We start from the raw sequence: 25,785 nt of genomic DNA, 5'->3' as shown, positions 1-25,785 counted from the left end.
GAATGTGATTGCCATGCTAGATCCTAACTGCAGGAAAGCAGGGAGGGGAAGATGCCAAGGGAATATTGGAGATGAGTTCTGTCTTTCCATATCTCCCTGCTGTGAGGCTGTGAGGTGGGAGTTGCTCTCTGGACATGGGCTGTTTCCCACATCTCCTGCCCAAGGGAAGGCTCCTCATGGCACTGTGCTCCCTGATGCTGGGGGTGGGAGCTTGCCTACATTAGGAGTCTAAAGGAAAGCTGTCTGGATGCTAATGCAGTGCAAGTGGCTGAGCCAGGCTCTTGGCCAGGGAGCAGGAAATAGATGTACTTGGTGCCTCCAGTGTATGGTGGGCAACAATTAAAATAATCAATGGGCCATGAGGATGATTGGCTCTGGGAGAAGGAGGACACCTGGGAGAGCCTGGAAAGGCTGAGGATTGTGTGCCGGCCGGAGATGAGGCTGAACTTCCCTGCAGCAGCCATAGAGGGAACAAAAAGCACTCTGGTTTTCTGTGCAAAGCCAGCAGAATGTGGCCTGTGCAGAAGGGAAATTGGGGGGGGGGGGGGGGAAGACTAAGAAGCAGCAAGAAGTGATGGGGAACTGCAGCTCCTTGGGGTGTCCGGGACCAGCTGAGGTGGTGATCTCCCCTTAAGGGGCTTTGCTTTCATACAGCAAGGCTCAAGAGGGTGACTTCTGAAACCAAAAGCCTGAAGGGCAGTGACAGGGCCTTGGTTTCTCATGGAGAAAGGGGGCTGAACAGATCAACTGCAGAGAGACAAGGCTGTGCAAGGCCTGTGGCTGCCTGGCAGCTCTGCTTGGTGAATGGGGCTGTTGTCTCTCTCGGTGGGGACTGCTAGCTTAATGATGCAGCATTGTGAGCCCCAGCAGGAGAGTGAACACCATGAGGCCCATTAGGGCTGGGAAAATCCATGTCCCATTAGCAGCCATTCGGGGGGAAGAAAAAGTAATAACAGCAAAAATAGGCCTGGCTCTGAGCTGCTGGGAGCTGCAGCTTGCCTTCTGTAACAGCACTGACCCTGCCTGCCCATTCCATTTGCTTTTCCCAATGGTTTTTAATGGGATGTAGGCTACTCAGCTTCATGAGGCTCAGTAGATGGTAACCCTTTAGCTGGGGATTAAAAGGCTGGCCCCCAAATTACCTTATTAGTGCTAGAGGGTGATGAGCACAGGCTGTATCTGTGAGCTGGGCTCAGTACAGGTCTCATTCCTGTGCTTTATGATCCCTATAGCTACAAGGGTTTCCTGGTGCCTTTATTTCGAGGTGCCCGTCTCGAAGGCACGTCTGTGGGGTCTCAGGAAGTTGGAGGTAGCACAGCTCAGCACGATTCAACACCAGCTCCTTTTTAAGGTGCTCAGGTTGAGTTCCAGCAGTCCTGATGGAATCCAGAACTGTGAGCTGCTTTGGAAACGGGGACTTCTCATAGGCAGTATGAAAATACAGGGAAGTCCCAACTCACAGCCTCTGCTCCCTGCTGTACGTGCCCCGCTCAGGATGCGTGAGGAGGGAGGATGAGACCTTGCATGATTTATGTGTTTCATTTACTGCTGCTGGGAATGACCGGGGTGCTGGAGAACAGAACCGGCCAAGAGGGACGTGGGCAGTTGATGCAGCAGTTGTTTGTTGTCAGAACTGGGTTTCTGCTGCTGTTTGTGATGCTTTTAAGCTCAACTGTTTCCTGCTTAGGCCGAGCTGGACTCTGTTTAACTGCTGTAGAGTGATAGCTGCCAGGGCTCTGCAGGTAGCGTGGCTCAGGGCACAGAAGAGGGCCCAAAGGTGCTGCCTGTGACTGGGATACTTCAAGTTACATGCCAGAGCAAATGAGAGGAGAGCAGCACGAACCTGTCTGGTCCACTAGAACTGGTAGGGGCTAAGGGAAATGTTTTCACCCTGGAAGGTCCCTTGCTCCATGATGGAGCTTGCTGGAGCTATATAAACCACCCTAGGGCAGTGGATGGGTAGAGCTTAGGTCAGCTGAAGGCAGCCGTTTGGCAGTGACTCTGGATTGCCCTTGCTGCATTTAGCTTCCCAGGTCTCTCCTCTGGCATGCACAGACTTGTTTGGAACAAGCTGCTTTCTCCATGCACCTCCCCAGCACACAGGTCTCTGGGGGGCCAGTGGATGGAAAGGCATCTCAGAGTGGAAAAGAGCAAATATTGGCTGGGGTTTTGCTCCTTTTCCCCTTTCTCTGGCCAGCCTCTGACTTTCCATCCTGGTGCTGCAGGTTATTGCTTGTAAGTGCTCAGCTCCCACAATCAATATTGCCCAGCTGGGGACCATCACTGTGAAAGGGGCTGGGAGAAATTGCTGCAATTGGCTGCAGGAGCAATGAGCATCTCCTGGCTCCCGTTGTTTCTTCCCTCTATCCCTCTTCTGTCTTCCTCTCTGCTGAGAGACTGCTTTGTGGGCTATTCCTGCCGGGGGAGGGAAGCTCATGGGAGGGTTGGAGTGGACGTGGAGCGTGTTGAGGGGTGGTCTGATGGGTGGGAAGAGAACAAATGAGTTATTACTCACAGGGTGAGTGTTTCCAAGCAAGCTAATGTGTGCTAATGCCTGAGTGCTTCCCAGGAGGTGTGCAGCCGGGCACGGGCAGGGCAGCTGATGCTCACACAGCACTTGGGATTCAATTTGCATTCTGATTATCTTTGCCCTGCTGGCCTGAGCCCTTGCAAGTAAATCCTCCTCCTAATCCCCCTCCGGAGGGGTGTAAAGAGCACCGAGGTGGTGTCAATTGCAAGTACTTAATGGCATTGATATTGGCCTTGCTGCAGCAGCAAGGCTCTTGGCCCATTGAGCTCCATAAGGGGTAGCCATGGTGTAGACATCTTCAGCACGTTGGCATTTAACTGTGCTCAGCTGTCACAGCTTTTGGGCTTGGAGGTGACCAGCACAGTCTGGCTTCACTGGGCTTGGCTACCCAATCTCGCATGGATGCATGGCTTTGAGTCCAGAGATCTAGGACAGCTGGATCCATTGCTATAGATACATCTATATCATTTTTATCCATGCTAAGGTATCAGCAGGAGATGGCCCATTAGCAAAAGTAGTTTATTAGGTAAAGATCAATAGAGCAATGGTGCTTTGCATGTATCAGTCACCTTTGTAAGGGACTCACAGAGCTGTGGCTCTCCTTGTTGGCAGCAAGCAGACCCAACTGTTCTTGGCACTGTGGCTTACCCAACCTGGGCAAAGCCAAGTTCCTGTGTCTAAGCTCAGTGATTTAGGTTTAAAAGTACAAATTAAAGTTGTTCTTACTGGTGGTTTTGGCTTTTTCCAGCTTGAAGACTTGAACTTCCCAGAAATCAAACGTAAGAAGCAAAACGAAAGCAAGGAGGAAGATAAGAAGGAATTCAAGGACCTCTTTGAGCTGGACAGTGACTCTGATGAGGAGAATGCTGGATTCCCTATAAAAGGTATGGGGCTGGGCATGCCTTCTCCTTGTGCAGAATTCTCTATGATGTGAGTCAATATGGGCTTGCCCTAATGGGGTGCATTGCTGGCCATGCTTGCTTCAAAAGATGCTCTGTTAAGGAGAAGAGCACAGGATGATGATGCTTTTTGGAGGCATTTTAAAGTGACAAGAGGTGGTTGGGAGGGTTTTATCCATCTCTAGCTCTACTTTATCAATCCAGCTCTTTCTAAAGCCTTATTTCCTGCATTAACCTTTTCTATACGTGACCCATAGTCTCCTCCTCTTAGCACTTTATCACACACTGACTTCAGCATCACAGCCCAAGAACCGGGGGATGTGTGGCTGAACACAGACCCTGCTTTCAAAGGCTTCAAATTACCAGCCATAGGTTCATATCCTAATTCCCAAAGAGTGAGTTCTCCTTCTTGTCCAGGTTCTGGGTTGAAGTTTCACCTTGGAGAACATAAAGGTGAGTGGAGAAATCCATGTTTCGTTTCCTCACCTATGGAAGAGGAATTAGACTGTTCTAGCTGACAGCAGTCTTTGCTGTCTACAGCAGTGCAAACAAGAGCTATCAGAGGGGCTGGCTATCAGAGCAGGGATCTTTGATGGAAGAATGGTTATTCTCTCTTTCCATGCACTTCTGATTGATGTGTGTGATAGTGACTGCAGGTGTTCCTGACAAGCCAAGAAAGGGTCTGTAGGGAGAATGGAGGATGTCACTCTCTGGCTGTGACCACGAGAGGGCCACAGTAAATTGTGGAACCTGCCTGAGACGTTGGTGTGATCTGAGGCCAAACTTAGGTGTTCTGTTTGTGGTGTGGGATGTTTGGGCCATCACAGGTACATACAGTAGCGTGACTTGGAGAACACTGAGTTTTCCTGTTTGGAGATTTAACCTATGGATAAAGTCTGTGTGCACGTTGTAAGGTGTGAGGATAAACCTCGAGGCTTAACACAGAACCAGTGTCTCCCTCACAGGAGGAGGTTGGAAAGCTCAAGGTTGGGGGCAGATGACCCAGCAAAGAATAGGGGGAGAGCAGAAGCGAGCTCATGACTGAGAGATCAGTGTGGCATCAAAATGAGTTGCTGAGATAGATCCTTGAGATCTGGGGTTGTCCTGCCTACTGTATGAGTCAGTGCCTTAGAAGAATCAGTGGCTTCTATAAGGGCAGTGATGACTGCAGCTCGGAAAGCAGGATGCTGTGATCCAGGGAAAACCAGGATCTCTTCCTGTGCCTCCCAGGAACTGACTTTATGTACACTTGAGAGGTTTCTTGGACTGATGGGCTTCCAAATACCCATTGGGGGCATGTCTGTGATGAGTATACACCCCCTACATGTGCTTCTGTTACCTGTCCATGAGGTTCTTTGGCAGCTTTAAGGGCCTGACATATATTGTGCAGAGAGTGCAAGTGAGGACTTGAGTTCCATGTGATGCCAAAGGGCATCCCTGCTCCATGTCTGCATGCCAGAGCTGTGGTACCTACTCACTGCTGCCTTTGCCATCCAACATTCCTGCCTCTCCACAGCCTTTGTTCCCAGCAGGGTGCTCTCTGGAGAGAGGGAGCAGGCCCTGAAGGCAGTTTCCATCTCAAGGAGCAGCTGTGCTCAGCCCCACCATGGGTCCTGAGGCACTTAGACAGCACTGGCTCTGCACCATAGCATAGGGGGAAGTCCCCTCCGGGCTGTGGTGTGACTCCACAGTGGGAAAGGGATAGGGAACAGGGAGGCTGGGAAAAGCGCCTGTGTCTTGGGAGATGCATACAATGAGCTCTTGTTCTTGCTCTGTGTGGGGTGTGAGATGTTCTCTGCCCTGCTCTGTGTTCAGTAACTGTCAGGGCTGGCTGCAGATGCTTCAGTTTGCTGCTGAAAGGAATATAGCTGTAAAGCAAGGAATAGAGCTGAGACTGCCCAGTGATGCTGACCTCCTTGACAGGAGAGACCTGTTCCAAGCCAGGCTGGTGCTATGAAGGTATCTGTGACATTGATGTGTCAGGGGGGTTTGGGAAGCCCTTCTGACACAAGACTACTTCCAGACATGGGCAGGAAGAGGTGGAGCTGGTGGGCTATGCCCTCTCTGCTCTAGGAATGGAAGCAGGGGCATGGTTTGGGAATGCCAAGGTTGATGTGGGAAAGAATAGAAGGCTCCTTGGAAAGGTCAGCCATACCCAGAGGTGTCCATGCTCTGCTCAGTAGCAGCAGCACCCAAAACTGTTCAGAGTTCTTACTGGAAAGAGCCAGTTCCAGGATCCTGGAAAGGAGAGAGGGAGGGACCACCGGAAAGGAAGGAATTCCTGGTAGAAAAGTCCTTGCTGGGTACTTGCATTGGTTTGTTGCTGTAATTCATCCTCTTGGGCAGCCCCACGGGTTAAATCCATGAGGACGGTTCCCTGGTCTGGAAAATTCTCTTCCCCCTGATGGTTACCACATAGAAGTCTGGATTTCAGACCCTGCTGCTGGTGCAGCAGCATCCTGGCTCTCTGGTGGGATGCTGGGTGCAGAGGCACAGTGAGAATGGCTCCCATGTCCCCAGCCACAGCATTGGGCTTGGCGGAGTTGCCTGTGTTAGGATGTTGTAGTTGTTTTGGCCTGCCACATCCAGACCAGATTCCCAGGAGTGGAAAACTGCCTGCTGAAAGCAGGGAAATCCTCCCTTTGCTGTTATTCATCTGCTGTTCAAAGCCCCCCTCACCTTTTCTTCTGAGTTGCGTGAAGCATTGTATCAGTGCAGGGTTGATTTGGGTTTACACTGTCCCTAATCCCTATGGAAGAGAGGTCTGGAGGGCAGCTACAGTCCTTGGGTTAACCATTGCCAGCCAAAACATCTTGCTCATTGACTAACTTGTACCTCAAAGAGCTTTTCTTCCAGCAGAGCAGGCTTCTGAAGAGGTCTTTCCAATCCCAAGCAGGGAGTGAATGAAGGGCTCCCTATTCTCAGGGTTTGCCATCACTCATTCCTGGCATCACCAGCAAGTCAGTGGTGATCCTGTTGTTTTCCAGCAGCACTGGTGCACTTGGGCATTACCTTCCCTTCTGTTCTGAGCATTTCCCCTCCTTGTCCACCCTTGCCTCTACCATCCTCATCCATGCTTTAGCAAGGAAAGGAGACGTGCTGCATTCCACCCCAGGGGATGGTCACTGGTACGGTGGTGTTTGCAGCTCACACAGCCCTTGGTGCCAGGGTGCTGCTCCCACATGGGACCACCAGCCCCTCTCTTCTTCCCCTGGGGACCAAGAGGAGCAGCATCCTCTTGGAACAGCATCCCTGGAGCAGGCAAAGAGGGGCTGCAGGGACTGCCCTGGAGTTGAATAGGGGATAGAGTAGATTTCCCAAAGAATAGGAGAAACTGTGGTATGGGGTGGGAACAGATTCAGATGGGTTCCTATGGGGGGAATGAGTGTGGGCATACCCTTGTGGGTGTGGATTCTCACAGGGCAGGATCAAGTCTGCACATCTCGGGCGAGGGCAGAACGAGGTGGGAGATGGGGAGGACAGAGCGTGGCTTCGATCCATCGCTGTGTCACTAATGGGGATGGGGAAGCTCGTGCATTCCTCTCATTTACCAGCTGACAGATCCCTGCGAGGAGAGGCTCCTGGAGGTTATTGATGGCTCAGGATGAGGTGCTGGGCTGCCTCATCATGAGGCACTTAAAGGCGACGAGGGAGCGTGGCTGCAGCATCTCTCTGCGCCCGGCTCTAATGAGTGCTGTGTCCACATTAGGTGTTACTGTGCCTCTAATGAACTTCAGCAGCTTGCTTCATTTATCCCTCATGTAATTATATTACAGCAATTTAATGCCAGGGCTGTGGAAGGAGAGGTCAGACACTGTCATTTCCTAAGCAGAATAAGCATGGCCCTTCCTATAGTGGTAAAATCCCTGCTGTGGGCTGGCAGCTTGAGGATACAGGGGCAGAGTGAGGAGGGAAAGGGGAGATGCACAAAGGGCCCCAAACCCAATCCCTGCCCACATCTGAGCTCCTCTGGCTCCTCTCCGATGAGCTGTAGCTGGATCTGTTGGTGCTGTTGCTGTTTGATGGATGAGGAGGTGCCCCTCGGTGTTGCCTGAGCTGCTCAGGTGCCCGTCAAGGTGATGTGGTGCAGTGATGTGCTCTGCAGTCCATCTCCGCATGGATGCGGGTTTCCTCTCTCCATGACATGGAGCTTCTGGTCCCTCAGTGGCAGGGAGGCTGCATCCTGCCAGAGCTGATGGATGGGTGAGGATGGGGAGCTGGGAATGCTGCAGCCACCTTATTGATGGCTCTGTATCCAGTTCAGTGAGTAACACAGGTCAGCTGCTGAGGAGGGAGGATGGGGCAAAAAATAGATGCCATGGTGGGGCCCAAGAGTCACAGTGTGAGAAAGATGTACGGACAGCTGGCAAGCAGGAGGGGGGAATAAACAGCTTCCTCAGCAGCTTTGGAAGCAAGGGAGGCAGCCTGCAGCGCTGAGCTGGGCCTAGCTCAGGGAGAAGGCAAGGAGCAGCTGGTTCTTCTGCTCCCTCTGTTTGTATTCTGCCCTTCTCCACTGCAGTGAGCTCAACAGGAGTAAAAGCAGTCTGGTTCCAGAGGCTCAGGGGCAGGGCATTCCTCCCAAGGCTGCCTTGGCCCTGGCTATCCATCTCCAGAGGGAATTTGCAGCAATATCTCTTCCTAGACCTTTCTGTTCTCACTAGCAGAGGGAATAAAGCTAAGAGAGGTTTACAGTGGTGCCCTGGACCAGACCCCTGTTTTCAGTTACGTGTAACTGTGAAGGTGGGGACGTGCAGCACTGTTTCTCAGTGGAACCCAGCTCTCTGTGGTCTCAGCTTTGTGACTTTCTCCTCCTTCTTTCCCATGTCTTTTCAGTAGCCCATTTCTTCTCATTGTGCCCTTCTGTCCTGCTCTCCCAGCTTTCACAGCTCTCTGAGCAGGGCAGGCTTGAATGCTGCACTGGTGGTGCTCCATAACAGCAGCGAATCCTGGGTTTTAGCTGTAAAACCCTGCCAGGTGCTTCTGAGGTGACTGGGTCCTGGCCTCTAGCACATGGAACACATCCTTCTCTGGGCCTTAGTGCAGTGCTATTGGAGAGACAGGGTCTGTTTCCCCTTTGGTCTGACTGTACTCCAAGGATGAGTGTGGGGATGGTAGAACACACGTACCTGATGTCTGCTGCCTGTGTGCTCGTGTGCTGCTCCTCATCTCGCCATTCCCATCACTTGCAGGGAAAGGCAAAGCCAAGCAGGCCTCAGACGACAGTTCAGAAGAGGGCAGCGAGGAGTATGGCGAGGATGATGATGAAGAAGAAGGAAGGTATGAGATCGAGGAGGACGAGGAGGAACTGGAAGACGACAGTGGCTCAGATGGTGAGTAGAGCAGTTGGGCAACGGGGAAGGGGCTCTTCTGCACCTTGGGGCTCCTCTACAAAGGAACCATCCCTTGTGTTCTGAGCTGCAGGGTGTCAGGAGGGACTCTTGCACACAGACACACACAGCTTGGACAGGGAGAGCTGAGCTGATGCTGAGAGCAGAAGGGTTAAGGTCTTTGCAGGCCTTGCTCCACCAACCCACCAGTCCCTTTCATCTCTTCTCGGGAGCCTCCTGCAGAGAGGCTCAAACAAGCTCCTGAAGTTCAGCCCCCCCCCAGCAGGGCACAGGGCCCTGCTCCAAGGCTCTCTGCAGGTTACACAGCCACGGGGGTGGAGGGTGCTGTGCACTCTTCATCTGAGCAGTGCCTGGGCTATGGGTAACCCTTTGCTTGCTGCTTCTCAGCTGCTCCTCCCAGGATGGGACTGGTGGGAGACCTTGCCCAGGTCCTGCTGCATCTGGGGGTCCTCAGACCCCAAGAGCTCGTCTCGGTCTCTCCTCTTAAGTAATGTTTTCCTCTTACTAATCCTGATCGCTTCTGCAGGTCAGTACCTGCTGCCCGGAGGTACTGGTCAGAGCGGTGGGCATCAAGGTAGGAGGCTTCCAGCTCCATGCTTCTTGCAGGCCAGACCAACCAGCTACATAGGTGCTGAGGAAGCCACCGGCTGTGTCCCCAGCGCTGTGTGGATGTCAAACCAGGCTTTGGTGCAGCCGAGAGAGCATCCTCCCCTTCCAGCCCTTGCACAGCACCACAGGCAGGCGAGAGCCTGCTCGGCACCCAGCAGAGCAGCTCAGGCTCGCCCCTGTCTGCCAAGTCCCTGTGCTAAGCTGCAGACAGAACCTGAGCCTGCCAAGGGTGTTCCTTTGTGTGCCACTTCCTTCGCCCTTTGTGTCGGAGCAGCAGGGTCTGCTCCTCACATGCCACGGGGTGCAGGAACAGCCACAAGACCTGCTCTGTGCTGCCTTTCTGTACTAGTTTGGGGAGCAGGAAGGGGGAAAGAGGCCAAGCGAGAGCACAGCGTGCCTGATTTAGCATGGCAGATGGCTGTGGCTTGGCACGCACGCCCAAGCCTCGGCGCCCAGAATAGATGGGTGTTTGATGCATGTTCTGACAGCGCTGTGAAGGAGCAAGGGGGAAAGTTTTCCCTCGCTGCTTTTTGGAGTATTCAGGAGGAAAAGCACCAAGGAATGGTGCTTGAGGGGAGCAGGAACTCTGAGCCTCCCTTCTCCATCCCTAATGCAGCTTTAGAGCCAGTTCCTGGGTCTCCTTGCTCCTGGATACCCGGTGTAGCTGCAGTGATGTTCCACCCCAGGTGCCCCTGGCCTGTGGCACTTCTCCAGCCATCCATAGGGCTGGGATGGGGCAGATCCGCCCTTCCCAGGTCTCAAGCTGTGCGTGCTGAGTGTTTCTGTTGTGCTGTTCATTCATACGTGGAGCCTGGTCAGGCAATGAGACTGTGAGGAGCTGGTGTCCATGACAGCCTCCCAGCCTCCAGCAGTCCAGAGCCTGAGGGGAGAGCTCTGCACGTGCTCCCAGTGGAACGAGAGGGAAGGGCACTGGGCATGGGGACTGTCCCTAGAAACCAGTTCTCACTTGTGCTCCCTATTAAAGCATCATGTCAGAAAGGAGGGAGCGTGGGGTTAGTTTTACATTGGGAGGCTCCTTTCCCGCAGCCCTTCATTCCCAGCCTGGCATCTGTAGCGAGGCAGACTGACCTGAGCCATGAGGGATGAAGGTTTGGAAGCACTCATGTTCCCCTTGGATCTTGCGTTGTGTCTCTGCCTCAAGCCATAGCAGTTCCTCAGGTCTCCCATCGCTCCCTGCAGAGCTCTCCTCCAGCTGAGAGCTGCAGCAGCACCAATACATTAATGAGGGGCTGGGATTAATTAGCAGCCCGTTGCCTTGCTCCCAGTGCAGCAGGATTGAGTCCTCCCTCTCCTTCCCCAGCAGAGGAAGGCCGGGAAGGCGCCCGCGTTCCGCAGGGATCCCAGCCGAGGAGCCGCACGGGAGGGATGTCCCGAGCCGACCTCGAGCTGCTGGCGCAGGGAGACGAGGACGTTGTGGAGGACTTGGCCTTCTCCGACGACGACTGAGCCCCCTCCGAGGTGCTGGTACACAGCACCCATCCTGCGCACCCGCAGCCGGGTCCTGGAGCCATGGTAAGAGCTGGGAGGGCAGCCCTGGGTGCCACCAAGGACTCGGCAGTGACGCAGCAGAGGCGCTGCTTGGACTTTAAAGCTGTTTTCCACCTGTCCTGGTTTTGGTAACAGTGGAATCGTGCTCGCATCCAGGCCAGTGAAACTGCTCAGCACCGGTAATAAACAGCCCTCATGAAAAGCTGCTGCTTTCAGTAGCACAGGGCTCAGTTTCAGCTCCTGGAGCAGGAGCCAAGGGGAAGTGCAAGTTCTTTTGTCTGAGGGTCTTTAGCTAGAGGGGGAGTGCAGAGATGGGAGGTGGTGCACGCAGAAGAGGGAGGAAGAGGCAAAACACCATAGGAACCACGCTTTCATTTTCTGATGGGTGTTGGACTTGCTTAGCACAACCAAGCACCAAATCTGAGCCCGTGCTTAGTACCAGACCTGCTGTTAGTGACCTAAAACTGCCTTCTGGAGCCAGTTCCAGCTGCTGCTGAACACGTTTGTTGTGGTCCAGCCATCAGCAGTGACTGACTGCAGGTGCCTTGGGCATCAAATCACTGCATCACCTGGGAAGCTTCTAGATGCAGCTCATGCTGTGTCTTCCTGTTGGAGTGTGGTACTTGTGGGAGGCCATTGTGTAGCTCAAGGTGGGTAAAGGCAACAAAACCAGCTTCTCTGTAGAGACCACTGTTAGCTTACAGCTGTTCTACACTGAGGGCTGCTCCTCTCCTGCTTCCAGACATCATTACTGCACAGCTAGCACTGCTGCAGTGCAGTGGGGTGGGCTGTTTGCTTCACTTAGTGTTGTTTGGAGCTTAGCAGCAGGAATAGGGCTGGAGAGGGCTGCTTTTCCCAAGTGCAGTTACAGGAATCAGTAGCCATGCACCCAGATGCCCTCAGTCCTTTAAATGGGAGGAAGTAACCTCAGAAATGGGTAAGTTGTGTTTTATTATGCTCATCATCATTATTGTCATTGTTATTATCATTTATAGCCCACTTTGAGAGGAACAAAGCATCTGCTGCTTCATTAGCAGCTCTGGAGTGCTCAAGCCTGAAGTTCCCTATGGCTGGTAAAGCCTCTGTCACCAGGGAGCTGACTGCAAAGATGAGGCCCTAATGATAGGAAAATGGTTTGTAACTTACCTTTTAGTCCCAGAGAGAAAGCAGTTCTTGTTCCTCCTCCCTCTGACTTAGTGGCAAGCTGAAGAACCAACCCTCAGGCTGGCTTTTAGGCCACAAATGCTGCAGCCCCAACCCACAGAGAGGTACCACCAGCAGCAGGGTACCACGCAGTGAAAGAGAGCAGCTTCTCGGGTAAAGAACCACATCCAAGGGGCTCGGGTACCGGTTGGAAATGAAGTGTTTCTCCTTTTTTATTTAAACTGATTGCTGGGCAGCGTTTGTACGGTGATGTGATGGGCAATGGCTGGTTGGTTTTTACAATAGAAAGAAGCTAATGTACCACCAAGCGAAGTTTGGTAACAAAAGGACGGCAGCACGTGCAACCTTGAAACAGAAAAGGGCAGGGGGAGCAGAGAGGAAAGTACCACGTGTGGTTGTTGTTCACAACTGTACAAGTCACAGGAGGGCACCCCCAGGAGTTACCATCGCATTCACAGTAGTAAAAACTCTTTCTTACCCATTGGTTTTAGCCTGAACCACCCCCCCCCCTCCCAGCATCCCTCCCCTGCTCTGGGAACGCACAGGTACCTGTCTCATGGTCCACAGCAGGCCAGAATGTGCAACTGCATCCACCTCTGTAACAAGGCTTGAAACGAGAACCAAAACAACCCCAGAACAAAAGAAACCCCCACCCCAATGGAGAAATGAGTCTGTTGGACACGTGAGGGAGGCCGGGGGGCCCCTGCAGCCCACCAGAGCACATCGCTGGCTCTTCTCTTTACAAAGCATCGAATGGGCAAAACCAAGCGGCTCTGCAGGGCTGGAGCATGGGCAGAGCCTGTTCTGTGCGTGCCAGGAGGGGGGGGCAGCCCCCGGGCTGTGCCGTACCATCCGCTCCGAAGTAAACATGGACCCGAACTTGCCTTTTAGTTCTTCTTTGTCTTTGTTTTTGGCTGTCTTTGGTATTGGTTCAAAGTTGCTATTGATGCATAGACACCTGAATGAGGAACTGAGTCCAGTTTCCAGGGAGGAGGAGCCAGCTGGGAAGGTGGGTGCTTTCAGTTCTGGTGATGGGGTTTTCTCCTCAGGGATGCTGAGTACCGTTGGGAGCAGCAGTCGCCTCTTCCCCTCCCTGTTTGAGCCACCCCAGAAGGTCCTGAAAGCCGTGGTTCTCTGAAGGCAGTGTTCATTCCCTGTCCTACGGCTCCGGGGAGCGAGAAGGGGGGGGTGAAAGGGAACGGGAACGCTGCTGCAGCCTCTAGAATCACTCTCCCTTCACTCGCGTTGTCTCAGGACATCTTTGGATTGTTTCGTTCCTTCTCTTTTTCAGTCTCGGTTGGGTTTTCTCCACCCCAACCAAAAAGCAAATGCATCCAATGTAATGAACCCCCTCCCTTCCTCACCCCTGTGTCTCACACAGCTGAGGGAGGCTCTCCTGGCCTCCCCATGCTCTTGACCTTCACTTCGCTCCGTGACCTCAGTCCAGGCCACCGGGAGCTGCCCCTGCAGTTAGGACGGAGGCTTCGTGGTGTCGCTGAGCGCGGCCAGGACGCCGGGGGCCCCGTTCTCCTGCTTCGGGGACACGCGGCTGGCGGAGGGGAGGCCGCTGAAGGGGGAGGCCACGCTGCCCGTGGACGACGGCCGCAGCTCCGCGGCTGGGGGCAGCTCCCGCTCCGGGGGCCGCAGGCCGGGCGGTTGCAGGGGGAAGGCCATGGGGAAGCCGGCCATGTACAGGACCCTGCCCACCCTCTTGGCCACCTGCGGGGAGAAGGAGGAGGAAATAAATGCAGGGGGTAAAAAGGGGCACAAATGGTCCTCAGAAACACGTAAAAGCTGCAGTTTCAGGCTGCAAACCCAGGTTCTGTGCTCCAGACTGGTCTGGGTTGGAAGGGTCCTTACGATCATCCAGTTCCTTATATCTAACCTGAACTTGCCCTGTTTCAGTCTGAGCCCATCACCCCTTGTTCTATCGCTCCCATCCCTGATGAGGAGTCCCTCTCCAGCATCCTTGTAGCCCCCTCCAGGTACTGGAAGGCTCAAAGATGAAGAGCTGGGTGCCACAGGATCACAGACCGGTGACCAAACACGATGCCCATGTCTGAAGAGCAGGACTTGCTCTTAGAGGGGAGCCGGGATAACAGGGGAAGGGAAAAAACTGGCTCCAGGGTGGCTGCTGTTCCTGCGCAGGAAGCTGGAAGCTGCAGCCTCTCCCTTCTCCTGCAGCACCAACGAGGACTCCCGCAGCCATTCTCGCCTCCCAGCGAGGGCCAAAGGCCCCCCAAGGTTCCAGCACCTACAACAGCTGGTTCCCATTTCAGCTGGAACAGAAACACAGGCTTGTGCTCAAACCAGACAACTGCCGCATTATTCACTTAGCAACAGCGGGGCTTTGCTCCCCACTTACACACAGACCCCCTCCCCAGCCATGCCTTATTATAGACCTTTAAACACTACTGATTAAATGGAAGCAAGGTTTTTCTCCCTTCAGCCCATATCTCATGTTTCCCCCCTCCAAAATCCCATCGAAGAACAGCTCTGAGCTATTTGGCCTCCTCTGTTTTGGAAGAAACAGAAGAGTTTTATTTCCTCCTGAACTGCCCCATAGGGAACAATTGCCCACAGAACCTTTTTATTAGACCCCTCGTAAACAGTGAGGGCTGTAGGGAAAGCAGTAAAGTTGCTCTTCTTGGTTTACCATAATGTAATGAATGTGTAAGCCTGTGGCTCAGGGAGGCTCTGCCACAGCTGGGTGTGCAACCCAGGGAGGTGCACGCACAAGGTGCTGTCACAGCCACGGCCACGACAGTTCCCAAGGGAAGGCACTGGAACAGCCTGGTCCTGACGTGTGTCAGGAGCTGGTCTGGGAGCACTGAATGGGGAAGTAGAGCTGTCAGTGGAGGGGTTCTTCTGGGTTTGAGGCAGCTGAAATGGGAGTCACCCGGTCCATGGCAAAGCGGTTCCATGGAAGCAGAGACTTGGGAACCAAGTCACTGACAGGGAAAAGGGTGCTTTAAGAAGAACCATCGAGGGCACAACAGCAAAGGGGTGTGCTGAGGAGGAAACAGAGTCCCCTGAAGTAAAGGCCTAACACAGCTGATGTGGGTTCCATATCCCGTGTGGCCATGTGTGAGCAGCACAAGCTGGGGATGCATGTGGGATTGGGGCACGGCCCATCAGCAAGACCAGCAACCAAAAGAGAGCCCATGACTGGCCCGACAGAAGGGAAAGGTCCATTATGCACTGGGGAGAAGTAATAACAGATGATGCTGAGACATGCTCAGTGTATTTGTGCTTCAAGCCTTGCCAGAAAGAACCACCAAGAGCCATGCAGTTACACAGAAAAGGAGCAGCAGAGGGAGTCGGGTCCAGTCTAGAAAGAGCTGGTTCCTCAGATGGCTTTACCCAGCTTTTAGGTACTTTGAGATGCTATTCTCATGTTCACCTGATGCAAAAGCATGTCCCCTGCCTCACCTGGGTGCAGGTTTCCTCCTTTCCTGGCACTGTTTGTGGGAACATCCTAACATTTCCTTTCCAACAGGAGCTGGTCCATGTAGGAGTTCCCCACTTCACCCTCTTCCTCCTTCCCACCACTTGTCCTGAGCTACTTCCTTCTGCCCCTGGCCTCTGAGTACCGCTGGGTGACAGCTGAGGAGATGGAACATTCTGGAGTGTTGAATCCAGAATTGCAAGGAAATAAATGAACAATTACTGCTTAATGAACTATATTCAATGCAGGAGGTCCTGACAGCCCTTTCCTGGTTAGGGACAACATTAACATGTGCTGCTTGCTGCTATATAGAAACCATTCCTACCTGTGACCTGATCTTCAGTGCAGGTCCGAGTTTCAGCCCCATGTTGTTCAGTAAGTGCTCTTCCGTCAGGAGGGGCAGGGTCTCCCCATCAATAGCCTGCTCTCGGAATACCTGGAAGCAACCAGAACACAAATCCAGGCTTAGGAATGCCCCTGATGTGCCTGATGCTCCTGTCTTGCCCTTACACAGGAAGGTGCTGTGGAAAAGGTAGAGTAAGTTGGTATTGATACATGAGAGGTAGGAACAATCCTGTATCCACAGCCAGGAGCTAGCAAGTGAAAGGAAGCAGATGGGAATGGGAATTGGGGTTGGTTGGGCCAGTTTAGATAAAGCCATACTTGTTTATGGTGTGATGGGGCAGGAGCAGCCCCAGGTTTGGGCACCCTTCTTTTCCCCCACACTGACAGGGATTAGTAACTACCTCGGTGCTACTGAGGTGTACGTGGTGCCACTGAACAGGAAGGCAACACACTGGCAGTCTCTTACCCCTCTCCTGGTTCACTGAGTGAAGCAGAAGCTGGTGATGTGCAAACCTGGACTCACAGCAATGACAGCAGGGCTGGAGTAATCCCATAAATAGCATTTCCCTGTGCCCCCACTGCAGCCATGCAAACCTGCACCATCTTAACACACTTAAGAAGACAGGGAAAAAGCCCTTTCTTTTGCCCCTATCTATTTCCAATGCCAGCGTCATGCAAGAATTTTCCACCTCGTAGGGACCATGTAATAGAGGTGAAGGTCTGGATCTTGCTCCATTGTTCATGCACAGAGCAGGGCTGCGCTCACACCGGCCCCCCCGGGGTCTTTACTCTGCATGTACGGGCTGGATACTCGATGAGTAAACTGCAATCCCTGCGCAACTCAGGCTGCAGGTCCCTCAGTGGGGAGGTGTCGGGCAGAGGCCTGGTTTTCCCCATGAAACCCCCTTCCACAGGGCACGTTCCTGGATGCTCCCCAAATGAGCTGTGTGGGGCAGCACCTTACGCATGGTGTTAATGTCACTGAACACCCTAGCAAAGGAGAGGGCTTCAAGTCACTCTAAGGGCTTCTTTGTCAGCAGCAGCCCATAGCCCATGGCCATCCCTCTGGAGGGGGGCACTGGCTGTTAGAGCCGAGGCAGCTGAGCTGCTGCAAGGGGCTTTTACTGCTGGGCTCCAGCACAAAGCTGCTCAGGACTGCAGCACGTGGCTCTGCTCTGCCCTACCAACCCTGTACCAATTCATTTCCCTCCCTCTGCAGCCAGCGTGGGCTGGGAGCCAAAAGCCTCCCTTTGCACGCACTGAAACCCGCCATGAGAAGCCCTGTAACTTGAGGACAGCATCCCCTTGGGTGTCCCATGGGTCCTGATCCACTGCGGGGACAAAGCTGAGCGCTGCCGAGGGCTGAAATGAGGCACAAGCCCTTGTTTGTCTCAGTGCACAGCACAGCACCAGCCTCCTGCTGGTTTTCCTGGCAGGAACAGCCTGCAGAGCAGCGCCAGACCTCCCCAGCACTGTGGTTTTGGAGAGGAGAACACAGGCAGCTCGGAGCTGGGTCACCCCTCAACACTGGCCTTCGCACATAGTAAAAACCTGCTAAGCACATAGCCATGGTGCACACAAACACATCATCCCTGCAGCCATGCTCCCCCCGCAGTGTAACGCAGCTCGGGCACGCCAGGAGCCTGGTGACAGCAGCTCCCATCATCAAACACGGTGCCTGCAATGCACTGAGGCTGCTGAACCTCTGCCTCCGCCAGGTATTGATTTCTGCCCCACCGCTCCACCAGGAGCTGCCAACGGAGGTGGGAATGGATGAGCCTCCTGCAAAGTGGCTCTGGTAGAGAGAGAGGCTTCCAGGCACCTCTTGCTCCTCATTCCCCAGCACAGGAATGCAGACAAAGCGCAATGCCCCCGCTGCAGGAGCACGCTGAGGCCGGGATAACAGAGACACAGTGTGTTTTGTATGGGTGTGTTTTGGTTTTGGGAGCATTTTGCTTGAGCTCCCCACTAAACCAGCTCCTGAACCCCCCCTCCACACACCCAGACCTGCTGCTTCTCACTCCCATCAACACCCATCCACCCTCCTTCCTTTGTAACCAGTGTCCCCTCCCTTCCTCTCCCCACAATCAGAAACTGCCCTTATGCACACACAGTCATCCTGATCCACTCTCAAACACAACCCAAACCCTTGGGGACCTTTACATGTACCCCATCCCTGCAGCAGGCATTTGCTTTCCTAAGTGCTGCCTCTCACCTGCATGCACACAGCTCTTTGCTCCCCTGAAGCACTGGCTTTACAGGTGGTTTTAACAAAGAACTTCCTCAGGTCTCATCTCCATCTCCCCTCTGTCAGGTTAAACCCATTCCCTCCTGTCCTTACAGGCCCTTATACAAAGCATGGAAGCAGGATGCTGAGCTCTACCAGTAGAAAGGCTGGGGCAGGCGTTCAGCAATGACCAACCCTTGCCCCTACTCCATCCCCTCCCACTGCACTCCCTTTATTGCTCTCCCTCTGTGAGGGCCATCACACACCTCAGGATCTTCACTACCAGCAAGCAGCTGTTTCCCAATGCAGTAAGGAAGCGGCTCTGAGACACAGCACCTCCTAGGTGGGACAGGGCAAGCACAGCAGGGACAGAACACGGGCTGTGAAGAGCTTTACCTGAGTGTACTCGGTGCAGCCGGACAAGTTGGACACGAAGCTGCACACGTCCTCCACCGTCCATTTGCTGATGTCTTCCAACGCGGGGCTTTCCTCCCCATCCAGAAACAGACCTCCCATGGTGCCTGGATTGTTTGGAGCCGGGGATGGGGGGTGTTAGGAAGGAGGGGAGGAGAAAGAAACATAAATCATTCAAATCCCACCCGGACAACAATGTGAATATGTTTCTCCAGCCACACATTCATCTTTAATGACCTGTCAATTAAAGCACTGGGCAGGGTCAGTTCATAGGCCTCTTCCTCCTGGAGGTCCCCAGCTTGGAAAGGGAGGGGGGTAAGGGAAAGGAAAGCAAAGCCCTGGCTAATGTATTTCATGTGTTTAATGTTCTTCAGCTGTGGGGAAGGGATAGGGGGAAGGGAGAGGAAAGAAACAACCCTCAAGGAGGGTTTCTCCACACGCACCGCAAAGCCAAAAGCTCTGCCTGCCCTGTGGGCTGCTTCCCCCCATCCCTGCTCCTGGCGACGTGCTCCGAATGGGAATGGCCCCGGCACCTCTCCCTGGTGGCCGCTGCCTTGCCGGAGCCTCAATCACCACAGAAGAGCTCGCTCCATCCATGGGCTCATTTTCAGTCCACCCCAGTCTGAAGCATCCGCGGGATCGGCTGCCTCGGAGCGCGCTGGAGCTGGGTGATGGGATGACCCCCGCCAGCCCCTGGGGCACTGAGACAGCCCAGCTCTGCTCAAGCCCATGAGTCAATGCTCTGCAATGCAACAGCGGTTCAGGTCCCAGCCCTGTCACCACTGGCAGAGGTGATGGGTTCCAAAGGGGGGGGGAAGAGCCCCCCCAGCCCTGCATCCGCAGCCCCTGACAGCACGGGATGGGCTGGCGCCAGGAGCTAAAGGAGAGGCACAAAGAAACCCCAGGCAGTTAACTCCTATCTACTGCAACGGGTCACAGGGAAACGCAGCAACAAGCAACGAAGAAACTGAGTTCCAGAAGACACCGCTTCATGGGGCAGGAATAAAAGGTGCTGCCAACCTGTGGAACTCACTGCTGCATGGTACCATTCAGACCAAGGGGACATGCACAGGGCTACGAACATCCATGGTTACAGTGGATAGAGAAGAGTTTATGAGGGGTACAAAGCAAGAGATGAGCAGAAAAGGTCCTTCCCCCGGGGGTCTATCACACCAAAACTCTCGGTCCTGTAGGCTTAAGGTCTGCCCAGCACCATGGATATAACTCCCCTCCTTGGCTCCTGTCCACAGCAGGCTGGGTATCAGACACAGGCTCCCATGAAGTAAAGACAAGATAAAGTGGGATGCAACGAAATCCTGCTGGGAAGCACAAGCCCAGAGAACAAGGGGCCAATTCCCTGGGGAATGACAAGGTCAGAGGGAAGAGGCACAGGAAGAGCAGCGCCACGCGCCGAGTCTCCACTTGTTGGCAAAGCCACGGGCACATTCCAAAGGCACAGGAAGAGGACAGGAATTACACAGGAAGTCATCATGCCAATCAGATGGTTCTGAACCACCGGCCGCGGTCAGACACCCGGTAATCATTTCCATGATGGTTCCGCTCCCAGCTTCCCGCTTCCCTTCCCAACCTCCGCACTGTTCCTGTAGTAGCACCACCACATCCCTCCCTCCCTCCCTCCTCTCGGGGAAGGAGACGGCAACGTCTGCTTCAGCTGGAGCTGCAGCTGATGGGCATTCCCAGTGCAAACAGACCAGTGCCAGCACCCACTGGAGGCCAGGCAGCTCCTCATTCCCTTTGCTCCCTCTCCTTCCAGCCTGAAAAGGTTTCCATCACTTGTGTGTGTGGTAACAGCCATAGGGAACGACGGAGAGCTCGGTGCCTGTCGCTGCCGAAGAGGCACCCCCAGCTCCCAGGCAGAGAGATGGACACGAGCCCTCATTCTCATTCCCATCCCCTTTCCCAGCTGCTTGTGCTGAACCCCACAAAGCACTCCAAGGGCTCAGGGTTTTTTTGCCCTTTCAGGAGAGGGTTTTCCCTTCTCCTCCTTTCGGGAGGGGTGGCTGCGGTTTGGGAAACAGGGGAAGTGCAACTGAACTCAGTTATTCCAGGCACAGTCAATGCCCAGGCGAGACACCTCCATCTGCAGCCGGAGCGGGTGCCTCTGAGGGGATCGGACTGTAACAGCCAACTGCTTCCAAATGAGGTACTTCCTTATTCCAAAAGCAAGCCAAGGATTGAGTTGCAGCAACGTGGTGCTTGGGAATGACTTCTCCAGCCAGGGCCATCCTCAGGGTTTAAGCTCAGCCTGGTCACCAGCACGGGCAGAGATTCAGCCCAGACGCCTCCTTCACAACTGGCAAGGGATGCAGGGAACGGCATAACGCTTCCCTATGCTCCCTTCTCCTGCACGCCAGCAATCCACGAGCTGCACCACATCCAGGGTCATTCCCAGGGCTCCTGACACTGCCCCGGAGCTGGGCTAACAACTGCTTCTCCTACATAAGCCTTTCTCCTCTGTGGTTTCCTCTCCCTTGTCTCTTTGTGCCCCCACAAGGGGAGGGAGACATCGTGATGCACACAGAGATGCACACACAGAGCGAGCCTGCTGTGGCCAGCACTGAGGACAAGGCAGCCCCTCTCTATGGGAACCAGGAATATTTTCCACATACCCACACACAGAGGAATACAACACGGCCAAAGTATTGATCTCTGTTTTCCCTTCCTATCTGTACCAGGGACTGACTGCTGGACATTATCCTGGGAAGGGGAAGGTAAACACCAATACTTTGGGTTCTGGCCTATGAATGATTTCTATGGCACTGAATTGAAAGCAAGAGGGTGGGAACCTATTCCCACTGGAGTGAGTGGTGAAACACCCCTATTCCCTGCAGAAAAGCCCCAAATCTCAAAGCTCCAAAGACTCAGTCATCACCCTGTGTATTGAGCACCCCTCAAGCCCAGGCTGTGAAGCCTCAGCCCACTGGTCCTTTCCAACTCTGAAGCCCCTGGAGCAGAAGGGCTCCTGTCCTTCCTCCCCAGGAAGACACAGCATCGTCTGCTCCATCTCTGAGCGTGGCTGCTCCACTCACCTCTGCTCTGGCAGCCTGGACAATGATAACAAATAGGTGCCAAGCAGCAGGAAGGGATGCACCTTCTATTATAATAATGACATGTCACTGGCTCCTGCTGGACTCCGAGGATGCAGAAAGGGCAGCATCCATTCCCTGCCAGGCCTCCTGTGTCTGCCTCTGTGACAAATGATGGTCTGAGGGCCTGGTAATGGATTATGGAGCCATTTCACCAGATGGGGCCCGGCGTGCAGGGACTGAAAAGCATCCATCGTCCCAGGCAAGGGTCTTGGAGCCAGGTGCCTATGTAAAAGCCCTCACCATTCATGCTGCAACCCGTTTGTAACTTCCCTTCCTCCTCCTGATACCCAGCTGCTCCAGAAGACCAGCTAAAGGCTGAGCAGGTCAGGGAAAAGCAATCCTGCCCATCCCAGGAAGGGAAACCTGTTGGGAATCCAAGCTGCATGGAGACGTGGGAGCTTTTTACTCCTGCCTTCACAGGAGACATTCAGGTGCCAACTGGGAAATCAGTGCACAAAGCACTGGGTTTAATCAGCTTTGCTACCACACTGTAACCCCTCTCCCTGTGCATACCCCCGCCTCCTTCCCTCACACTCGGGTCATGGAGCGGCGCTGGAAGGCTTGTGTTAATTGCTCTCCAGACTATGGATCGATGGGAGGATTTTAGCCTCCTGCACACTCCCCATCCTTCACCTTTTCCAAAGGACGGGGCTGGCAGTGGGAGGAGGAAGGGATCGAGATGAGCTCATCGAGCAGCAGCCAGATCCCTGCAAGGCAGCTTAGGGAATCGACCCACCTCTGCCTGCCTCATCGATATCCATCCCAGCAGGGACAGCAAACAGCTCTGCCTCCAATGAGGAGCCTCCCCTTGCTGGGAGGCTGCTGCCTGGAACTCAGAGGTCATTTTCAACCAGCCCCTTCCCTCCTTTCCTGCCTCTGGCTGTTCCTTTTGGCCTCCCACACTAACTGCCTTGCTAAGGTGGTTACATTATAATGGCAGCCTGCAGTGTGCAGCACACCATGATCATCCAGGCCAAAAGAGCAGTCCTGGTGCAAAAACAGTCCTTGTTCAGCCTGGAGAAGAGAAGGCTCCTTAAGGGGAGACCTTAGAACAGTCTTTGATACCTAAAGGGGCTACGGGAAACCTGGAGAGGGGCTTTGGACAAGGGCCTGCAGGGACAGGCCAAGGGGAATGGCTTTAACCTGACAGAGGGGAGACTGAGATGAGCTCTGAGGCAGAAGCTCTTCCCTGTGAGGGTGCTGAGGCGCTGGCACAGGGTGCCCAGAGAAGCTGTGGCTGCCCCATCCCTGGCAGTGTTCAAGGCCAGGTTGGACACAGGGGCTTGGAGCAAGCTGCTCCAGTGGAAGGGGTCCTTGCCCAGTGCTGGAACTGGGTGAGCTTTAAGGCCCCTTCCAGGCCAAACCAGTCTGGGATTCTATGCAAAAGAACTATGGAAATGACCCTGGGGGTGCAGGTCTGTCTTCAGGTGGTTTGCCTTCCCAAAGGCCAAAGCAACACTTCTTCACTGACACACGTTACCCCAGCATCCCTGCAGCACTTGGATCAACACCGCCCTCAATATTCCAGCTGCTGAGCTCTCCTCTCAACCTGCTGTGCTGCATCCCACAAGTGCCCCAAGGCTGTTCCAGATGAGAGCTTGTGCTATGGGGTTGCACAGTGCCTAAATTCACTGATGCCCCATGAATATTAACACGTGAAGCTGGCTGAAAGCAACAGAGCCCGTTGCTCTGTTGCTACAGAGCTACAGCCCTGGAACAGGCTCCACAAATCACACGTGGGCAGTGAAACACAGCCCTGATCTTTGCCGAGGCCTCCAGACACGATCCTGGTATAAATTGGAAGTGATAATAATAAATGGCCCATTACAGCAACTCCTGCACTGCTGGCGGAGGAGGAACCCCATGCACCAGCCTGGCCTCCCTGCAGAGCCTGACGCAAGCGCTGAGCGCCACGGAGCTCTGCCTTTCCCTTCGGAATGCCAGGAGGAAAGGGCTCCTGCGAGGAAGCCTCGGCAGCCCAAGGCAGCAGCAGTATTTATCACGTTGGCCACCTGCCTGTCCGAGGAAAATCGCTTCCTCCTTCCTCGTTGGAAGGCAGCTCTAATGAGCTATGAGCAGCCGCCTTCCCAGCAGCGGCAGCTCTTTGCACAGGGAACGGGTGGCCCCAGCGACCCACATGCTGTGTCCCCCCTTATTAGCAGGTCCGACCTCCTGCTAATTGCTCAGCCAAGTAATTAGCTGAGGCAGATTTTGGCTCCTGGCTAGACCAGGGCAGAGGCAGACCAACCACTGGGGTCCGAAACCCTGCTTTGTACCACACGTACTCACCCTTCCCTTCTTGGCTGCCCATCTCCACAGCCCAAGGGGCTGCTCTGTGGGGACCAGAGGCCAGCCATGACTTCCCTGCCTGCCTGTCCCATCCAGCAGGCACTGATCCAGCTATACCAGTGCCTGAGAAATACACCATAGGCAGGGGAAAGAGCCCTCGTAGCTCTGCCCTGGAAAAGGGGCACAGCAGGGGTAACTCCGTCACCTCCAAGGGCACTGCAGCCAAGATGCTTAAATCACTGTCAGGGAACTCTCCCGACACCCCATCCCAAAGGTGCTGTCTCTGCTCCCCTGGGAATGTCCCAGATATGGCACTCGGCAGGGAGGAAAACACTGCAGCCTTAATCCTTCATTTCCCTCACCTCAAGCCATGGCAATGCAGAGAGGGAGAACCAAACATGGGGGAACCAGTCGGTCACTGCCCAGCCCTGCACATCCCCAGTGCCATCTGCAGCTTTCCCTGTGGAACATCCTCATCCTCACCCCCAGACCCAGCCATCCCATCCTGGCCAACTCTCCTTCAGTCCCCTTATCCTGCTCTAGAGCTGGGTGTTTCTCTCCAACCTGGACACTCCTTGGAAATCATATAAGCCCAGATGTCCTTACAGCCTTTTAGGTCAGCCTTCCAGACACATTACTTCCATCCCTTTACTCTGTAGGCTGTTGCCTCTCCTTGAAGGCCCCATAATTTACTGGTATCTGTCCCAGAAGATGCCTTCCAAAGAAGGCCCAAGCAACTGCAAGATCTCTTAGTCCATCATACTGGGATCCCCCTTCTCATGTGCTTGGAACTCACTTTGTTCCTGCCCTCCTCTTTATATTGCAAACGGAATCCTATTTATGAATTAAAAGGGGTTTGGTTCCCAGCAGAGAAAAGAGAACTCCAACCACACTGCCCAACAGGAAGGGGGAAGCGTCCCACTCGCAGCACTGCAGAACACGCGGCTGCAACGCGAGCGCTCACCTGCGTGGAAGTACGGGCTCATGGTGTACGGGAATCCGAAGGGCAGCGGCTGAGGCGGTGGGAGGGAGGCTGGCGGCAGGTATTTCACCTCGGTTTTGTTGATGCCTGGCCCCAGCAGATGGCTGGGGGACTCGGCGCTGGAGGAGCTGCAGGGAGCGGTTTGACCGGGAGCCCCTTCACCCAGCTCCTTGGCCCCCTCGCACGCTTTGCCCGTCTCTTTGCACTCCTTAAGCTCCGCGGCCGAGCTGCTGCTCTCGGCCTTCAGGCTCTCGGGCTTCTCATCGCTCACATCCGCGTCGCTCTCCGAGTCCTTCATCTCCTCGTCGTTACAGTCCGGAGCGCCATCGCGTGCCCGGGGCTCCGCCAGCTCCTTGGCCTCACTCAGGCCCTGCGGCTCGGCGCGGTGATGCGCGGCTTTGCGGCTGCCGCGCCGGGGCTGCTCCTTGGGCGGCGTGGCGCTGCTGGGGACGCTGGGGTTGAGGGACAGCAGGGGGGTGTTGTTGTGCCGCAGCACCAGCATGGCGTTCCGCCGGGACAGCTCTTCCCGCAGCGGGTGCCCCTCGGGAATGTCGTGCACGTTGCGCAGGGCCGGGTGGTCGGGGGGCAGGCCGGGGTGCAGGCTCAGCGGGTCTCCAGCCAGTAGCCTTTGCCTGTGGAGGTTCTCCAGCTCCTTCTGGCGGATGATCTCGGCTGACATCTCCAACCTAAATCGGGAGAGGCAGAGGGGGAACGTGATGGAGGGCTCTGGGAATAACCTGCTAACCCACCAGAGCTTGCAGGATCCAAGTGTCACCTCCACATCCACGCTTTGCTTCGCCTGGACACTGCTCTGCTGCCTGTGCACAGCCCACCCAACACAACATCCCGCATTCCTCTGCCTGCTGCCAGGAAAAGGAAGGACAAACCCAGCTCAAGCCCAAGCCCAGGCT

At 54.6% G+C, this 25,785-nt stretch overlaps 2 protein-coding genes across 9 annotated transcripts in view; one reads left to right on the top strand and one right to left on the bottom strand.

Annotated features, from left to right (window-relative positions):
* The window catches only part of NOC2L (NOC2 like nucleolar associated transcriptional repressor), a 43,468-nt gene extending 32,599 nt beyond the window's left edge, over positions 1-10,869 (top strand). Inside the window, exons 17-19 of one of the 2 annotated variants that reach the window (XM_057432303.1) lie at positions 3,279-3,414; positions 8,619-8,759; positions 10,711-10,869. In XM_057432303.1, the coding sequence (XP_057288286.1) occupies positions 3,279-3,414; positions 8,619-8,759; positions 10,711-10,853 (420 nt within the window). In that variant the 3' untranslated portion in view covers positions 10,854-10,869. Of the gene's footprint in view, positions 1-3,278; positions 3,415-8,618; positions 8,760-10,707 lie in introns of both variants that reach the window. The other variant, XM_057432295.1, reaches the window with a different exon arrangement.
* A 1,371-nt stretch (positions 10,870-12,240) lies between these two features.
* Positions 12,241-25,785, bottom strand: part of SAMD11 (sterile alpha motif domain containing 11) — a 135,426-nt gene continuing 121,881 nt past the window's right edge. For all 7 annotated transcript variants that reach the window (XM_057432257.1, XM_057432226.1, XM_057432240.1 and 4 more), the window contains 4 exons: positions 24,857-25,560; positions 18,476-18,600; positions 15,833-15,943; positions 12,241-13,778 (listed from right to left, as the gene is read on the bottom strand). In XM_057432257.1, the coding sequence (XP_057288240.1) occupies positions 13,530-13,778; positions 15,833-15,943; positions 18,476-18,600; positions 24,857-25,560 (1,189 nt within the window). In that variant the 3' untranslated portion in view covers positions 12,241-13,529. The remainder of the gene's footprint in view (positions 13,779-15,832; positions 15,944-18,475; positions 18,601-24,856; positions 25,561-25,785) is intronic.

Source organism: Pezoporus wallicus, unplaced genomic scaffold (genome assembly GCF_028554395.1).
Source record: "Pezoporus wallicus isolate ANWC-B61680 ecotype Strahan unplaced genomic scaffold, APGP_CSIRO_Pwel_v1 contig_8006, whole genome shotgun sequence".
Taxonomy (NCBI): Eukaryota; Metazoa; Chordata; class Aves; order Psittaciformes; family Psittacidae; genus Pezoporus; species Pezoporus wallicus.
The sequence above is the reverse complement of the archived record's forward strand: the minus strand, read 5'-3'. Positions and strand labels throughout refer to the sequence as shown.